Genomic DNA, 18,691 nt, shown 5'->3' with positions numbered 1-18,691 from the left:
TACCTTGTCTTCCTTTGTTTAGAGCCATTTAATGTCTCTGAAGAAATACATATGTGTATATTTGGGAAATAATGATCTGACAATTAGTATTTCCTACATCCTCACCTGTACTGAAACAGGTGGATACTGCTAGAGAAATCCATAAGCATGCTGATTCTCATTGTTTTAAATTTTTAATCTGTTTTTGGCTATGCCACACAGCTTCTGGGACCTTAGTTTCCCACTTCAGTTCAGTTCAGTCACTCAGTCGTGTCTGACTCTTTGCGACCCCATGAACCGCAGCACGCCAGGCCTCCCTGTCCATCACCAACTCCGGGAGTTTACTCAAACTCATGTCCATCAATTCGGTGATGCCATCCAGCCATCTCATCCTCTATCGTCCCCTTCTCCTCCTGCCCCTAATCCCTCCCAGCATCAGGGTCTTTTCCAATGAGTCAACTCTTCATATGAGGTAGCCAAAATATTGGAGTTTCAGCCTTAGCATCAGTCCTTCCAATGAACACCCAGGACTCATCTCCTTTAGGATGGACTGGTTGGATCTCCTTGCAGTCCAAGGAACTCTCAAGAGTCTTCTCGAACTCCCAAGAGGGCTTGAATTCTTACTCTTAACAGTGAAAGCAAGGAGTCCTAACCATGGAACCACCAAGGAATTCCCCTCACTTTACTTTCATAAACATAAATCTCAAATGGGCCCTCAAGTCAGCCTAATCATCTTAGTCACTTCTCTTCAATCCTTCTGTATTGGTGTCCCCACTCTCCAAAATGACTGTCACTATTTACTTCTCCAATCTTTTCAAACTCCCAGTAAACATGCCCAACCACTGGTATTTGACATGTGCTCTCAGTAGATGACCTGGCCTCATACTACAAAGACAGAACAGAAGCAACTCATACAAAATTTTCCTCTGCTGGCCATCAAAACAGAATTCACATCTTTCCCTGGGCCCACCTTCCCTTCCTTCCCCTTTATTACTAGGATGCAGGGCCTCTGCTCCAGCCAGTGGCAGTGTCTCCACATGCAGTCCATCACCATACTGCCCTGGCAACCTGGCTTATTCTATAGAACTCTCCGGGGGCTCTACAGAACCCTCCAACTACAACATCATTCTCTGCTCCCTTTCCAGTAACACTTCTGGGGTGAGATATCTATGTTAACCCACTCCATGCTCTCACCTCCCTTTGTCTTTTCATCTCTTCTTAATCTGACTGCTGTCCTCACTCAGCTGAAAACGGCTCAAACATGACTCCTCCCAGGATGCACTGGGGCCAGTTCTAGTGATCACCTGATTTCTGTTCAATCTACTTGATCTCTCAGCAGCATTTGACAGAGTGAACCACTTGCTACTTCTGAAAACTTTTTCTTCCTCAGCTCTCCTCCTTTATATTGTGTCATTGATGGCTCCTTCTCAGTCCTTCTTGGCTGACTGTTTCTCTGCTGATTGATTTTTTAAGTGTTGGAGTGTCCCAGGACTCAAACCTGTAACCATTTGATAGACATGTTTTAATTATTCTTTTAGATGAAGTATAACTTTCAAAAGAATAGAGTTTTTCCCACTTTTTAAAGAGATTGAAATAATCTAAATCTTTCCCCCAATTTGTAAGTACAGTACAGCCTTTTATGTTTTCGGAACAGTTTGAGAAACTGGTGCCCATGGCTCCGAATCCTTCAGTGTGTAATTTCTATAGAACCTTGAAACATCATCCATATCAGGAGATAAACACTGACAAAATTAGGACCACCTAGTCATCAGATCTATACAATTTCATCAAGTATCCCACAAATTCTAATTAAAAGGTCTAATTCAGAATCACATTATATTTGGTTGTTACATTTTTCAGTTTCCTTCAATCTAGGTAACTTCTTCATGTTTCCATGACTTTTATGATTTTAACCCATTTGAAGACCTCAACCACCTATGGTGTAAAATGCCTAAGGTTTTTCTGATGTTCCCTGGAGTAGATCAGGTTACGCATCTCTGGCAGGGATGCCACGGACGTGATATTGTCCTCTTCTCATTGTGTATTTTCAGCTGACATGCAGTTTTGAAATGTTCTGTTATGGGTGATGTTCACATTGATCGTTTGATTAATGTGATATCTGTAAGTCACCTCCACTGTGAGGTATTTGGGACAGGATGAGATACTTTGAGAAATTTTCTTCCTCATCAAAATGTCAATTTTTGCATGCACTTATTATATCAGTATGGACCCCTAGCTTCCTACTTGATTCTAATTATAATGAGTCATAATCCATTGCTATCATTTATTTTTATGTTCTCATTGTCCCTGATTTTTCTCCTTTCAGAGAGACTCTGCAAGCTAGCTTCTGTGTCATCTTGACATGACCTCATCATTCTTTGGGTACTTTTTTGTTTTCTGGCACAAGCTGTCCTAATGCTCACCTTGTTCGTTTTCTGCTTCAGCCTAGAATCAGCTATTTCTCCAAAAGCTCTTAGCCCTCACAGTGGATAATAGTATTTAAAAAAACAATTCTGGGCAGTAGAGTGGAACTGTTCCCATGTCCCATCAAAGGACAGAGCTAGAGGATGTATGTATTTACCTAACATTTATCTACTCAAATTGAGTTCATAGAATACCTCCAATTCCAATCCCATACCACAAGGTTAATGGTAGGGTTTTTTTTTTTTTTTCTTATGTTGATAACTTCCTTGTTATACAGTCAGAAAGCAGGTACCCATTTTCCTAAACATTCTTAAAATGTGTCCTGAGCACATGCACATACTTGATCAGTTTGCCTGTATGTAACCAGTCTCCCAACACTGCCACACAATGGAATAGATGGTCTCCACTCAGGCTTTGATACCCCTCAGGCAGTCAGCTCTTCTTCCACATCGGGACATCTTTACTGCATTTCATCTCTGACATACCATGCTGGGACACTGTTTTTACAGCAAGGAGGGAAGAAAGTTTTTCCTCTTGTTTTATGCCCACATTCCCAATACCTAGAACAGTGCCTGTAACATGATATATGGTCAATAAAAACCAGCTGCTTGAATGAATCTCCCTGAGGATTTAGTATATTCCCCCACGCTGGGCATTCTGAGAGTTTTTTACTCTCCAATCTCACATAATTCTAGTACAGCAGCTTCTGTGGCTCCAAGGGTCAGGTCTCAAATCTATGTGACCAGTCCCCTGGAGGACAGCAGAGGGGCGCAACTCAGGTGCCTCCTCAGATTTCAAGATTCTGGGGCCATTTTGATATGAATCAACAGGAAAGAATGTGGGGTTATTCATAACAGGATATCCAGAGGTGTACAAAGAATGAGTCAAGGTAGGGGAGAGAGGCTTGAAGAGTAAGAGCTCAGATGCAGAGATTGGATATATCTAAGAAGCACCAGGACTGATGCATAACAATGGCTGACTGAAGAAACAACCAGAGATTAGCAAAAGTTGGCCTAAGAGAGAAAGCAATTCTTGTTGGAGATTTTGCTGTGTTTTTGATAAATGTCATGTCTTACTTATACCTGTTATTTTAATACAATCAAGTTCCCAAACCAAATTTTCACCCTTATTCAGAGGACAAAGTAAAAATCAATATGAAAGTTTCATCATTTTTAAAAGAAGTTCAATTCCAATGTTGCTTACCTTCACATCAGGATATTATTTGAAACACAGAGTGATATTCCAGATTAAAACTGGGCTTTCATGTGGCACTAATTATAACTGAGCCCTGAGCATATTTCTTCCATTTGTATTTAGCAGACTTACTTAAAAAAAATTTTTTTTTAAGTTGTTAAGGGGCATCCCGGAGAGGGCAATGGCACCCCACTCCGGTACTCTTACCTGGAAAATCCCAAGGATGGAGGAGCCTGGTGGACTGCAGTCCATGGGGTCGCTAAGAGTCGGACACGACTGAGCGACTTCACTTTCACTTTTCACTTTCACTTTTCACTTTCATGCATCGGAGAAGGAAATGGCAACCACTCCAGTGTTCTTGCCTGGAGAATCCCAGGGGACGGCGGAGCCTGTTGGGCTGCCGTCTATGGGGTTGCACAGAGTCAGACACGACTGAAGCGACTTAGCAGGAGCAGCAGCAAGGGGCATCCCAGGTGGCGCTACTGCTTAAGAAACTGTCTGCCAGTGCAGGAGATGTAAGAGATTCAGGGTCAATCCCTGGATTGGGAAGATCCCCTGGAGGAGAACATGGCAACCCACTCCAGTATTCTTACCCAGAGAACCTCATGGATAGAGAAGCCTGGCAGGCTACAGTCCATAGTGTCGCACAGAGTCAGACATGACTGAAGCGACTTAGCAGGCACAAAGGGAATTATGAAAAGTTATAGTCATGAGTACCCATTCCAGTGTTCTTGCCTGGAGAATCCCAGGGACGGGGGAGCCTGGTGGGCTGCCGTCTATGGGGTCGCACAGAGTTGGACACGACTGAAGCGACTTAGCAGCAGCAGCAGCATAGTCATGAGTTAATAATTATCATTCATAGATAAAATATTTTTCATTTAAATACATGTTTATTATACAAATTAATTTTAAATCATTTAAAATTTTTACGAGGTTATAAATTCTCAATGTTTACAGTCAATACTTCTACAAGATTTTTTTGTAACTCCCCATTTTTCCCTCTTCACATGCAGCTGTTTTCTACTTTTTTAGCTTAATGTTAGGAATTCTAGGCAGCAGGCACCACAACTACTGAACGCCACAGCTGTAACCACTGAAGCCCATGTGCCCTAGAGCCCATGCTCTTCAACAAGAGAAGCCACCGAAATGAGAAGCCTGAGCACAATTAGAGTGTAGTCCCCGCTTGCTGCAACCAGAGAAAGCCCCTGCGCAGCTCCAAGACCCAGTGCAGCCAATAAAGAAATTTAATTAAATTTAAAAACGAATCCTAGGAAGTTCCCTGGTGGCCTACCTTTTAGGTCGGTACTTTCAGTGCCATTGCCTGGATTCAATCCCTGGTCTGGAAACTGAGGTCTCAGAAGCTATGAGATATGACCGAAAAAAGAAAAAATTTATATTTTCTCCCATGGTTTAAAGTGTCAGACTTGTATTGTTCCTGATGTTGCTTCCTACAGTGGAAGTTAAGGATTAAGTTCTATCTCCTCCTTCTGTATCTCATCACACATGGCACCTTTCCCTAAAACCCATCCTTCCAATGTAATTACATATACTTTTTAAGATCAATACTCAGTATTTACATAGCAATGGCACCCCACTCCAGTACTCTTGCTTGGAAAATCCCATGGATGGAGGAGCCTGGTAGGCTGCAGTCCATGGGGTTGCTAAGAGTCTGACACAACTGAGCGACTTCACTTTCACTTTTCACTTTCATGCATTGGAGAAGGAAATGGCAACCCACTCCAGTGTTCTTGCCTGGAGAATCCCAGGGACAGGGGAGCCTGGTGGGCTGCCGTCTATGGGATCGCACAGAGTCAGACACGACTGAAGTGGCTTAGCAGTAGCAGCAGCAAATACAATTACTTTCTTCTCTTATGCAAGATTTTATTTTCCCTAGAGCCAGTAACTACATAATTGTTATACTAGCTTACCTTTATTTGTATCTATCATTAGTTCAATTCCCAAACTCTAGGTCTCTTTTTTCTTTATTGAGGTATGGCTCATGTACAATACTACTAAGTTTGAGGTGTACGACACAGTGATTCACATTTTTATGGGTTATATTTCATTTAATTATAAAATATTGGGTATATTCCCTGTATGGTACAATATATCCTTGTAACTTATTTATTTTGGACTGTGCTGCATGGCTTGTGAGATCTTAGTTCCCAAAGCAGGGATCAAACACAGGCACCCTGCTGTAGAAGTGATGAGTCCTAGCCACTGGATGGCCAAGGAAGTCTCAGTTTATTTTATACATGCTAGTTTGTACCTCGAAATCCCCACTGCTCTATGTCTTCCATTTAAATCTCCTCCCAGGTCTTCAGAGGCAGTGAGAACTTCATTAGTCTAACCTTGCTCTGAGGTTTTTTTTTCCATTTCTGTTATATTTTTAATTTCCAACAACTCCTTTTCATTTTTGAATACTCTTTTCTCCTTGTTTTGTGTCATGCTTGCTATTTCTTATTCTGTATATAGTATTAATATATTTACTATATAGTAATAATATGTAATAAATATATTTACTCTATTTTGGATATAGTATGATAAAGGCTTCCCTGGGAGCTCAGCTGGTAAAGAATCCACCTGCAATGCAGGAGACCCTGGTTCGATTCCTGAGTCAGGATGATCCCCTGGAGAAGGGATAGGCCACCCACTGCAGTATTCTTGGGCTTCCTTGGTGGCCTGGATGGTAAAGAATCTGCCTGCAATGTGGAAGACCTGGATTCAATCCCTGGGTTAGGAAGATTCCCTGGCGGAGGGTATGGCAGCCCACTCCAGTATACTTGCCTGGAGAATCCCCATGGACAGAGGAGCCTAGTGGGCCACAGTCCATGGGGTCAAAGAATTGGACATGACTGAGCAACTAAGCACAGCACACAGCATATTAATAATAACAGTTTGATTGATTTTGATTTTAGTTGACTTCTCTGTTTCCTCTAATCTGCCATTTTGCTTGTTTACTTTGGATTATATCTTTCATACTAGAGGAGTTTCTCTGTTATTTGGCAATCCTTGGTTATCTACTTAAATTTATGATTGGGAAACTTTAAAAGTCCTTTGAGGTTCTGAGGGCCTATGTGGATTTGACCATATGTACTTCACTGAAGGATGACCTGGTGGGTTGAGTCAGTTTCACTGAGGCTCCTTAGATCTCTCCTCTTGGACTGGACACATCCCCCAGGGCAGCCTCTCCCTATTCTCTACTAGAAAAAAAAAGGCCTGGTTGCCAGTATTTTAGAGTTAACTGACAGATGAAGTCTTGGTACTGCCTATTTTCTGTAGGATATTTCTCAGGTCAAGAAGCAACATATAGAACTGGACATCGAACAATGGACTAGTTCAGAATTGGGAAAGGAGTACATCAAGGCTGTATATTGTCACCCTGCTTATTTAACTTATAGGCAGAATACATCATATGAAATGCCAGATTGGATGAAACTCAAGCTGAAATCAAGATTGCAGGGAGATACATCAATAACCTCAGATATGCAGATGATACTACCCTTAAGGCAGAAAGTGAAGAGGAACTAAAGAGTTTCTTGATGAAGGTGAAAGAAGAGAGTGAAAGAGAAGGCTTAAAACTCAACATTCAAAAAACTAAGAACATGGCATCCGGTCTATCACTTCATGGCAAATAGATGGGGAAAAAATGGAAACAGTAACAGACTTTGTTTTCTTGGACTCCAAAATCATTGTGGATGGTGACTGCAGCCACGAATTAAAGATGCTTGCTCCTTGGAAGAACAGCTAGGACAAAGCTAGACAGCATATTAAAAAGCAGAGACAAAACTTTGCTGACAAAGGTACGCCTAGTCAAAACTATGGTTTTTCCAGTAGTCACGTACAGATGTGAGAGTTGGACCATAAAGAAATCTAAGCACCGAAGAACTGATGCTTTTGAACTGTGGTGCTGGAGAAGACTCTTGAGAGTCCCTTCAACAGCAGGGAAATCAAACCAGTCAATCCTATAGGAAATCAACCCTGAATATTCATTGGAAGGACTGATGCGGAAGCTGAAGCCCAATACTTTGGCCACATGATGCAAAGAACTGACTCACTGGAAAAGACCCTGATGCTGGGAAAGATTGAGGGCAGGAGGAAAAGAGGGCAACAGAGGACGAGATGGTTGGATGGCATCATCGATTCAATGGACAGACGTTTGAGCAAACTCCAGGAAATAGTAAAGGACAGGGAAACCTGGTGTATGCCACCCCATGCCATGGCATAGAGTCAGACATGACTGAGCGACTGAACAACAAACAACAAAACTTGCCAAGTAGTTAGTACCACAGGAGGGACAAAGGAGGGGAGGTCTGTTGTCACGTTAGGGATCTTAGAATCGAACCTGAGCAGAAAAAGGAAGGAAAGAGATGAAGAAGGCAGTAAATAAATTATAATAAACAAATAATAAAAATAAATAAATTTAAATAAATAATAAATAAAATATAATAATAAATAAATTATCGATGCAACCATGGAAGTCTGAGACTGCTCAGTTCAGTTGCTCAGTCGTGTCCGACTCTTTGCGACCCCAAGAACTGCAGCACGCCAGGCCTCCCTGTCCATCACCAACTCCTGGAGTTTACTCAAACTGATATCCATTGAGTCGGTGATGCCATCCAACCATCTCATCCTCTGTCGTCCCCTGAGACGCTTGCTGCAGCTGCTAAGTCGCTTCAGTCGTGTCGGACTCTGTGCGACCCCATAGACGGCCGCCCACCAGGCTCCCCGGTCCCTGGATTCTCCAGGCAAGAACACTGGAGTAGGTTGCCATTTCCTTCTCCAATGCATGAAAGTGAAAAGTGAAAGTGAAGTCGCTCAGTTGTGTCCGACTCTTAGCGACCCCATGGACTGCAGCCCACCAGGCTCCTCCGTCCATGGGATTTTCCAAGCAAGAGTACCATTGGAGTGGGGTGCCATTGCCTTCTCCCCTGAGACGGCTAGTTGAACGCAAAGAAAAGTGGTGAGTAGACGAGATTCCATGAACATAATTTCAGAACTGTAATGCTTTGGCGATGGCAATATATCACCTCCAACAGCCAGTTTTTCTGTCATTGCGAAGCCAAGTGGTCTGGGCCGGCGACATTTTGATTAGAAATTCCCGGCTTTCTCTGACACTGGCAACAGGGATTGGTCCAGCGACACCCCACCGCAACGGCCCTGCGCGTGCGCAGTGTAAGAGAGCTCGTCGCGCCTGCGCACAACGTCGCCGCTGCCGCCCACTCCAGATCTGACCTCACCGAGAGCGGAGCTGAATGGGCTTCCGGGACGCCGTCAGCGGCGAGGAGTTGGCGCTTCCTAGGCGATCGGAGTCCCGCTGACTCGTCCTCCTTCGACTAGAAACCCTCCTCCTGGGCCCGCGCGGGAGGAGTGGGGTCTCTGAGGGAGCGGCGAGCCCGCCGGCCCCGGTCTCTTTCCCTGGCGGCGGCGGCTTCTACCGTAAGACAATATGTTCAAGAGAATGGCCGAATTTGGGCCTGACTCCGGCGGGAGAGTGAAGGTCAGTGCGCGGCCGGTGCCTCCCCTCACGGAATATCTTTCTCGTCCCGGCTCTTTCTAGCGCGGCCTGGGGAGGGTCAGCTTGTTCCCTCTCGCTCCTTCTTGCCTCAGGCTGAAACCGGGGTTTTTAGGAGGACGGCGACTCAGAGCCCCAAAGGGAAAATCGTGGTTTCATTGGGCCCCAACTTCAGGTGTAACCCCCTTCCTTCCATCCCAGCCAAAATAAACTGACATAATCCTTGGTGCCTGGGGGAGAGATGGACGTCGTCGCCAAGGAAGAAGCCACTTGGAGGGCTGGCAGATCCTGGCTTGGTGTTCATCCGCTGCCAACCCAGGTCACCTGTAAATCGGGGTCGGGGGGCACCCACCTATTGTGGGATAACAACAGCCGATTCCGTGCTAAGGAAGCACGTGGGTGAATGCTTTACCGGATTCTCTCAGCCCCTATTGCAGCCTTAAAAAGCAATGTTACTCCCAGTATTTACGAGTGTGATAACGATAGAGCTGGCGGATAGAAAAGTTCCGAAGACTTCCCCAAGTTAGTAGTGTTCATAAAGCTTCAAGGCTACGGCCAGGATACTAATTAATCAAGCAAAGAAGATGCCTGGCACATAGGCAACATTAAGTACGTTAGTTTCTTAGTTGGTAATTAAAGTTATAATCGAGCTTAACATGATGTTTGACACCGTGACAAATTTCCCTCCCACTTTAATGTGTTACCTGGCACATTAACTTTTTATGTCATGACTGGCTGGTTCCTGATATAACATTGGTTTTTACCCCCTTCAGATTTTTATTTACCACAGAAAGAAAAATTTTTTCAAAAAGAAACCACCCAATTTTTGCACCAATCTAGTTGCTCTAGGTTTTAAGAATCCTTCTCCATATCATATTGTTCATATAAATTTATGCTGTATATGCAGTTGTCATACACAGTGCTTTAATGTTTCTTATAATGTGAGAGCTCTTTGAAAGTTTCAAAAGCTACTGAAATTAAATGGAAGGGGAAAGAGATGGCCAGGTAAAATTTATAGTAGCAGGAGTTTCATAAACATATTTTCTCTCTGCTTTGGGGCCAGATTTTGGAATGATAAGAAAGTACTACAGAAAGGAGGATTATAAAAAGATTGAAAAATAATAATAAAAAATAAGGGAAAAAAGAGAAAACAGAAAAGAGGATTATAAGATTAGCTTTCAGAGAACTTACAGAGCTTTCTCAATTTGTAATCATGTTAGGTTCTAAAAGTCTTTTTAAGTCCAAAATGAAGTGAGGAGATTAGACTTGTAGTCCTCAAATGCTTTTCCACCAAAAATGGATGTGAGTTAGTCATTTAAAACTTAAAATTAGGGACTTGTTTCTTCTCCTTGCTGATTATTACCTGATCTTGTAAGCACCTTTTTCCAATTTAGATAAATTTCATCCTAGTAGAAAGTCCACTGGCAAATGAAAGCCCTTTAAATATTTTAAGAACTCTACAAGTTCCTGTCAGCACTGGCGCTGTGGAATCTGTTACCTACTCACCTTGTCAGTGTTCCTTTGTGTTTATTCGTTCAGTCCTTAAAGGTGAGGCCCTATCTTTGTGTGCCCCAAAAGTGCACTTGCTGTGAGTTTTTTTTAATTCCCATACAAACTGCTTGCCTTCTGAATTAATTTTAGGCTAATAGGTATTGAATTTATTTGAGGATTACCTAGTCACAATGATGTTTTTCTCTTTATGACCAACCTACTGTATAGCAGGTGCCACTTTTGCAGCCTGGATAGGAGGGGAATTTGGGGGAGAATGGATACATGTGTATGTATGGCTGAGTCCCTTTGCTGTTCACCTGAAACTATCACAACATTGTTAATTGGCTATACAATACAGAATAACAAGTTTGAAAAAAAAAACGAAAGAAAAAGGTTTTCTATTTGTTCAGCGCTCTTCCTCTTCTTATTACTTCTTGATTACATTGGCCCAACACTTTTCACATATGATATATCTTGGTCTTGACCTTCAGGTACATTCCTACTATTCAACAGTTAGTCTCAAATTCATGTGCAACATTCAGCATTTTCTCCTGAAATTTTTTTCTCTTTCCTTTTCATCAGAATCTGCCTTTATAGTTCTAAGATGTGCGCAGAAACATGTACATGTATCACAGAACTGTGCACAAATGTAGCAAACATGCCATCAGTCAAGTGTTTATCAAGCTTGAGTCCTCCAAGTGCCTCTGCCATTATCTGAATTCAAATGTAATATTTAACTTGTTTGTTTAAATCTGATTTTTAAAGTCCCTTCCTAAGCATTATTGTTCTTGAAATTGTGATTTGAATTGCTAGTTGTAGTTTTGGTTTTTCTAATATAGATTAAGCACAAGTAATAAAAAGAAAATGCTTCCCTTATTCTACCAAAAAATTCTCTTCCAAACTGCCTTTAATTTTTGTACTGTGCTTTGGAAAACCCTGCTGTAAGCTGATTAATAAGGACATTACCATCAGGTGATGACAATCAAAGATAGTGACTATTAATTGCTGGTTGTTCTTTAAAGTTTGTAAATAAAGAACCTTTTCTGTTTCTTTATTTTAAAAAAAAAGCAAAAATAGAAACTCTCAAAGTAATATGAATTGAATAGATGTTTTCAAAGTGGGAACATTGTAATTACTGTGATGTTTAGTTCAGTTCAGTTCAGTCACTCAGTCCTGTCTGACTCTTTGAGACCCCGTGAATTACAGCACACCAGGCCTCCCTGTCCATCACCAACTCCTGGAGTTCACTCAGACTCAAGTCCATTGAGTCCGTGATGCCATCCAGCCATCTCATCCTCTGTCGTCCCCTTCTCCTCCTGCCCCCAATCCCTCCCAGCATCAGGGTCTTTTCCAATGAGTCAACTCTTTGCATGAGGTGGCCAAAGTACTGGAGTTTCAGCTTTAGCATCATTCCTTCCAAAGAAATCCCAGGGCTGATCTTCAGAATGGACTGGTTGGATCTCTTTGCAGTCCAAGGGACTCTGAAGAGTCTTCTCCAACACCACAGTTCAAAAGCATCAATTCTTCGGTGCTCAGCTTTCTTCACAGTCCAACTCTCACATCCATACATGACCACAGGAAAAACCATAGCCTTGACTAGACGAACCTTTGTTGGCAAAATAATGTCTCTGCTTTTTTTTTTTTTTTTTAATAGGTGCTTAAAACTTAGCTCAAAGGACACGGTCAAAAGCAAAAAGCACGCTAGGTATAGACGGAAATGCAAAGATACCCATCTGTCTCTGCTTTTTAATATGCTATCTAGGTTGGTCATAACTTTCCTTCCAAGGAGTAAGTGTCTTTTAATTTCATGCCTGCAGTCACCATCTGCAGTGATTTTGGAGCCCAGAAAAATAAAGTCTGACACTGTTTCCACTATTTCCCCATCTATTTCCCATGAAGTGATGGGACCAGATGAGGCTAATTGTCTGGAATTGATTTTTAAGGGAAATCCATGGTATATGCAAACCTAGGTTGTTAGGCTGCCTGCCATTTCTTTAATCAGGCTTTCAAAGCTTTCCTTCTGTTTATTTAGGTAATGATACAATGTTAATTTATGTTGAAATTGTTTTTCTTTTAGGGTGTTACTATCGTTAAACCAATAGTTTATGGTAATGTTGCTCGATATTTTGGAAAGAAAAGAGAAGAAGATGGGCACACCCATCAGTGGACAGTATATGTAAAACCATATAGAAATGAGGTAAATATTTATTTTTCCTAAAACCTTTTTGAAGCTATGGTTTGTTTTGCTTGAAGATAAATTGTAGTATCATTTTATAGTAACATAATAAAATTGTCCCATTGTAGGATAACCAGGGTCCTACTGTGTAGTGCATGGAACTCTGCTGAATGTTATTGGGAGGGGAGTTTGAGGAGAATGGGTACACGTATATGTATGGCTGAGTCCTTTCACTATTCACCTGAAACTGTCATAGTATTGCTAGTCAGCTTTACTGCAGTAGAGAATAAAAAGTTTTTTTTAAAAAAAAGGTAAAAAAAATTGCCCATTATAGAAATGTTACCCCAAAAGTTGAAAGAATAAAGTAAGAGCTGTCATCTTTGTATACTTGTTAGTAGAACTCAATTTTCCAAAACTGTTTTCTAATTAAAATTAAGTTATGAGCTTCCCTGCTGGCTCAGTGGTTAAGAATTCACCTGCTAATGCAGAGGAGATGGGTTCAGTCCCTGGGTCGGGAAGATTCCCTGGGAAAGAATTGGCAACCCACTCCAGTATTCTTGCCTAGGAAAGCCCATGGATAGAGGAGCCTGGCAAGCTGTGGTCTGTAGGGTCGCAAAAGAGCTGGACACAACTTAGCGACTAAACAACAACAATGGTAGCAAGAACTGTCCTGTAAACATAGTATACATAGTATGTCTTCTAATCACCACCTCTTAAGGTAGCCTAGTGTATAATCACATGTTTCAGGAATGACAAATTTAAGTTATAATTTGATAATCAGAGAAGGTGAAAGACAAAACTGCTACATAATCTGGCTGCTGGTAGTTTGGTTTTGTGGCTGAATCTCTAATGCCTGGAATGTAGTCACTACATAGTAGGTATTCAGTAGGTACTGAATGAATAAATATTCCTCTGTTTAAAACCCTTCATTCTGTATGTCAGCTGTTACTGATCCAATATAGTGGAAGCAATAAGGCAAGTGAGAATTTATGTTATCATTCTAATCATTTGTTACCATCTGGAAACATCTGAAAAAGCATTTAGAGGCATCATGAAGAGATGTTAACTTCTGAAAAGTTGAAAATGGTGCCCAAAACCACAGGATAGATTCATAGCTTGATAATGATAAAGATATCCTGCTTCAAATATTTTTACCACATGTAATCGAGAAGAATTTTGGACTTATACTTTATCAAGGAGAGGGCACATTTTGTGAAGTAATCTAGTAACTATTCAAAATAACTTTATAGAGTCAGTTTTAAGGGTAGTCTTCCCATGTAACCCCACACTGTGTTCAGTCATGTTTAATAAATTAAGAGATGACCAATTTAGAAGTAAATAAAACACAATATGCCACACATTAAACTGCCATGTAGGACAGTTTATAGTGACTCAGCTCAGCGCGTGCATGCTAACTTAATTCTGTCATGTCCGACTCTTTGCAGCCCTATGGACTGTAGCTGTCCAGGCTCCTCTGTCTGTGGGATTCTTCAGGCAAGAATACCAGAGTGGGTCGCCATGTCCTTCTCCAGGGGATCTTCTGCACAAGGATCAAACCCACATCTCTTATCTCCTGCACTGGCAGGCAGGTTCTTTACCACTAGCGCCACCAGGGACGCCCACATAGAACTCAGTGCAGCCACAATTTAAAGGTGACTAGTTGAATGTAGGCCGCTGGAGCTGAAATTGAGCAAAATACAGCACAGCAAGTAGTGATGCCACCCAAAGTTATCTTAATTTCAAGGGCAAAGAAGATTCTAGTTGACCTTTGATTTCTGTTTATCTTTTCTTGGTATATTTCACCAAAAGACTGAATTAAAATAGTGAAACCAACTAAGCTTGATAATGTTTCTTCTTCAGCATTTATACTATCATGTATTAAACAAAATTAAAAGACAAAAAACTTTGAAAGTCCACACAAAAACTTGTGTGTAAATATTCAGTGACATTATTCATAATTGCCCAAATGTCTCCAAACTGATAAGTGAATAAATAAAATGTGGTGTATTCATACAGTGAAATATTATTAAGCAATAAAATGAAGTAATGATACATTCTACTACCACATGGAAAAAATGTATTTGCTTTTATGGAAAAATCAGAATCGATTTTGGATGTTGTCAGCAGAGATATATCAAACAATACTCAGAGGTACATAAACATAAGATTTGCAACACAAGTGAATAGAGACATATATATTTATATATATGATGAATTATGAAAGAATCTGGCACAAGCTTCCTTTGTTTAAAATAAAAAACAAACCTCCAGGTTGTAATTCATATTTCTTAGGCATTTCTTGTCTATAAAATTAGTACATATGTTCAATATATTTCCCTCCTAATTTTTATATGTAGATGGCAGAACTAATTAATTCTCTGTGTTTTAGGATATGTCAGCATATGTGAAGAAAATCCAATTTAAATTACATGAAAGCTATGGCAATCCTTTAAGAGGTACAGTAGTTCTGTGATTCATAACATACAAAATATAAAAGAACTAGGAAACTGTATCAGCAATTTAAAATTCCTAATTGTTTTCTTTTTTCTTTCTTTTAGTTGTTACTAAGCCTCCATATGAGATTACTGAAACAGGATGGGGTGAATTTGAAATAATCATCAAAATATTTTTCATTGATCCTAATGAAAGACCTGTGAGTAATGTTACTCTTTGTAGATATAAAATTGATTTTTTTTAGTAATTGTGAAAATGTAATAGTACATTAGACAACATATACAAGCTGTATGTTGACATTTTTTTATTCAGGTATAGTTTATATAAGTTTATGTCTTGCTATATCTTGCCATGCATTAATGTTTTTCTTTTTTAAATGAAGTGCCTTTCAAAAATCTTTTATTTTCTAAGTATAAAAAGAAGGAATACAATACAAACAGTTATTTGAAAGAAATCATGGAAATTATATGATTACTACAGCAAAAAAATGTCTAAAATTCATTAGTATTTTTTGGTTATTAGTAATGAACAAGTTGAGTCCATACAGTCTCTGAAATGGGAGTGTCCCGTTTTTTTAGTTAAAAACCCTAGAATGCCTTTTTACTTTTCATACTGTCATCAGTACTAGCAGCTTTATCTTATTCATGATTCCTTATTATAACTACTGACTTTTTCATCATTTGCTCTCTTCCGATTGTTGCTAGCTAATGTAAAAAGTCCCAAAAGTTTTCACTTTGAGCCCTCAGCAACTTGGTGAGGTTGGTGAGATCCTTTTTTTTAGAGATAAGGATACTAAGGCTCAGAGATAAAGTCTTATGCTCAAAAATACAGTTAATTGTGGTAGAGCTAGTTTTTGAACCTGTATATTTGCATTCAGATGTCATACTCTTTCCTTTACTCTTTTGACTAAAACCACTAAGCCTGTTTTATTGTTAAACACAAAGAGTTACAACTCAGGCTATTTCATTGCACATTTGTATGGTCAGTGTTTAACTCCACTTTCAGGGTTTTAACATTCATCATCATCAATTTTCTTCTTGACAGATTGAGTTCATTCCTTCAGCACCAAACATTTACACTTTAATTATCTGATTACATTTGTAAAACTGTGCTTTTAAAGGAGTTGAATAGCACCTGGGCCAGTGATAGAATTAGTTCCTAACTAACTATGCCAGAAATGCCTGAGGTATTTTTTAGAAGTTCAGATACCTAGTCCCCATTCTCTGGATGGTGATCCATAGGTTTGGAGAGAGGCCAGCACCCCCAGGTAATTTTGATGCACAGTAAGATTTAGGACCAGTTGACGAAGACCACTCCATAGAAGTTTCCTTTAGCCCCTCCAGCATAGTAAGAAAAGAAGACTAGCTTCCATCATGAAGTGAAACATCCTGTTCAGATTTGGAGAAGTTCTGGTTTTCAGAAAGTTCTACTTTATATTAAGCTTCCTTGAACTTTTTCCTGATAACTATTCATAGATTAGTTTGTTTTTATTTTCCTCCTGAAGAGCCATCTAAATGGTTACTTAAATATCTTCCATGTGGTAATGTTTTGGTATCTCCTACCAGTCTTGTCTTTCTGAGATACTCTCACAGATACTCTATTTGGCAAAAAATTATTAAATATATTTGCAACATACTTCTCAGAGGGCAGGATACAAAGATTAGACACTACCTATCCTTGATCAAAATAGTCTATTTGGGAATATAGAGCACAGAATATGGCAGATACTGAGATAGGGGAGAGGGAGAAATTGTTAATGTTATTAGAGCTGAGGTTCTTGTTAACTTTGTAAGGTTGCTTTGAATTCATTTTATTTTGAGAATGTGCTGCTTTAAACTGTCTGCCGCCTCATCTGTCTCCCCCATCTCACCTCCCTGCCCCTCCTTGGAAAATACATCTCTGAAAGAAATCATTATATCATGTAACCTCATTATGAGACAGTTCTCAAAGTCTACTCTTGGGAAGGGAAGGTAATACATTCTTTTGCACTTCTGCAGTGATTGATGTATTGATAGGTTTTCATGTAGATCTACATGAACCTGAATTTTATCCACTCCAAACTATTCTCGTGTTCTTTCAGTGTAATGAAACTATTATAGTTTTTCAGTTGACTCTTATAGAAAATAAGTCATATGAAGATTTACTTAAATTATAAAAGAAAGACATGGGTAACTTGTGATTTGCTTCCATTATCTGGTAAGCTATTACAGGTCAAGCCACTATGTAAAAGGAATGATTGTGTGTAAAAATAAAATACTAATATTAGAGTTTTATTCCTAGAAATATTGCCAGCAGGTATAGGCATTTTCATTGCTCTAAGAATCTTCAAGCATCAGTGTAAATTAGAGACATATGTCTAGAAATTTTTCATTGTCTGTATCTGCATGCTGCTAAGTTGCTTCAGTCATGCCAGACTCTGTGTGACCCCATAGACAGCATCCCACCAGGTTCCCCCATCCCTGGGATTCTCCAGGCAAGAACACTGGAGTGGGTTGCCATTTCCTCCTCCAATGCATGAAAGTGAAAAGTGAAGTCTCTCAGTCATATCCGACTCTTAGCGACCCCATGGACTACAGCCTACCAGGCTCCTCCGTCCATGGGATTTTCCAGGCAAGAGTACTGGAGTGGGGTGCCATCGCCTTCTCCGTGGTATCTGCATGAATGCCTTGCAAAATCTGAATAAGTTTGGGAAAGGACAGTTTTATGATGTAGTTTTCAATACTGCTCAAATTATAAAACACATAATATATAGTTTTTAAAAAGATTAAAAAATAAAATGTGCAAGCTTCCTGTATTGGGTTTCTATGGCTGCCATAACAGTATCACAAACTGAATGGGTGAAAACAACAGTTTATTCTCTTGTTCTGGAGACTAGAAGTCCAGTTTGAAAGTGTTGGCCATGCTCTCTCCAAAGCCTCTAGGGGAGGATCTTTTCTTGCCTCCTCTAATTTGTGGTAGCGCCAGGCGTTCCTTGGCTATGGCAGCATAACTCCAGTCTCTGCCTCCACTGTCACATGGCCGTCTCTCCCTCCCCATCTTTGCGTCTCTTGCCTTTTTATGAGGATATCAGTCATATTGGGCTAGGGGGCACACCTCGCCCCGTGACTTCATCTTAACTTGATTACATCTGCAAAGACTCTGTTTGCAAATATGGTCACATTCACAGGTACTGAGGATAAGTATAGATTCTTCACTATCTTTGGGGGGATATAATTTAACCCCATAACATAGAAGTTACCCCATTTCTGACCCCTTCTTGAGGAAAATGACAGTTACTGTTTTCAGTTCCTCTAGGAATTAACTCCCATGTATCTGATGTATTTAAATCCCTAAGTTTGGATTTTTCAATTTTAGATAGTGCCTCCCAGCTCCTGAGGATGGCACATGATCCTTTATCTTCATATTTCTTTTCTTTTTTCATTTTGCTGGAGGAATTTCTTCAGAAAGGATGCCTAAGA

At 40.3% G+C, this 18,691-nt stretch overlaps 1 protein-coding gene across 4 annotated transcripts in view; it reads left to right on the top strand.

Moving 5' to 3' along the window:
* The first annotated feature begins 8,818 nt into the window (after nt 1–8,818).
* YEATS4 (YEATS domain containing 4) overlaps nt 8,819–18,691 on the top strand; it is a 33,244-nt gene continuing 23,371 nt past the window's right edge. For 3 of the 4 annotated variants that reach the window (XM_086400025.1, XM_086400023.1, XM_086400024.1), the window contains exons 1-4: nt 8,819–9,097; nt 12,681–12,800; nt 15,169–15,235; nt 15,338–15,432. In XM_086400025.1, coding sequence (XP_086256151.1) covers nt 9,047–9,097; nt 12,681–12,800; nt 15,169–15,235; nt 15,338–15,432 — 333 coding nt within the window. In that variant the 5' untranslated portion in view covers nt 8,819–9,046. Of the gene's footprint in view, nt 9,098–9,338; nt 9,432–12,680; nt 12,801–15,168; nt 15,236–15,337; nt 15,433–18,691 lie in introns of those variants that run through there. The other variant, XM_086400026.1, reaches the window with a different exon arrangement.

This window comes from Bos grunniens, chromosome 5 (assembly GCF_055505025.1).
Source record: "Bos grunniens cultivar Pamir isolate PY7600 chromosome 5, Bosgru_T2T1.0, whole genome shotgun sequence".
In the NCBI taxonomy this organism is placed as follows: domain Eukaryota; kingdom Metazoa; phylum Chordata; class Mammalia; order Artiodactyla; family Bovidae; genus Bos; species Bos grunniens.
This window is presented reverse-complemented; position numbering and strand designations above follow the sequence as displayed.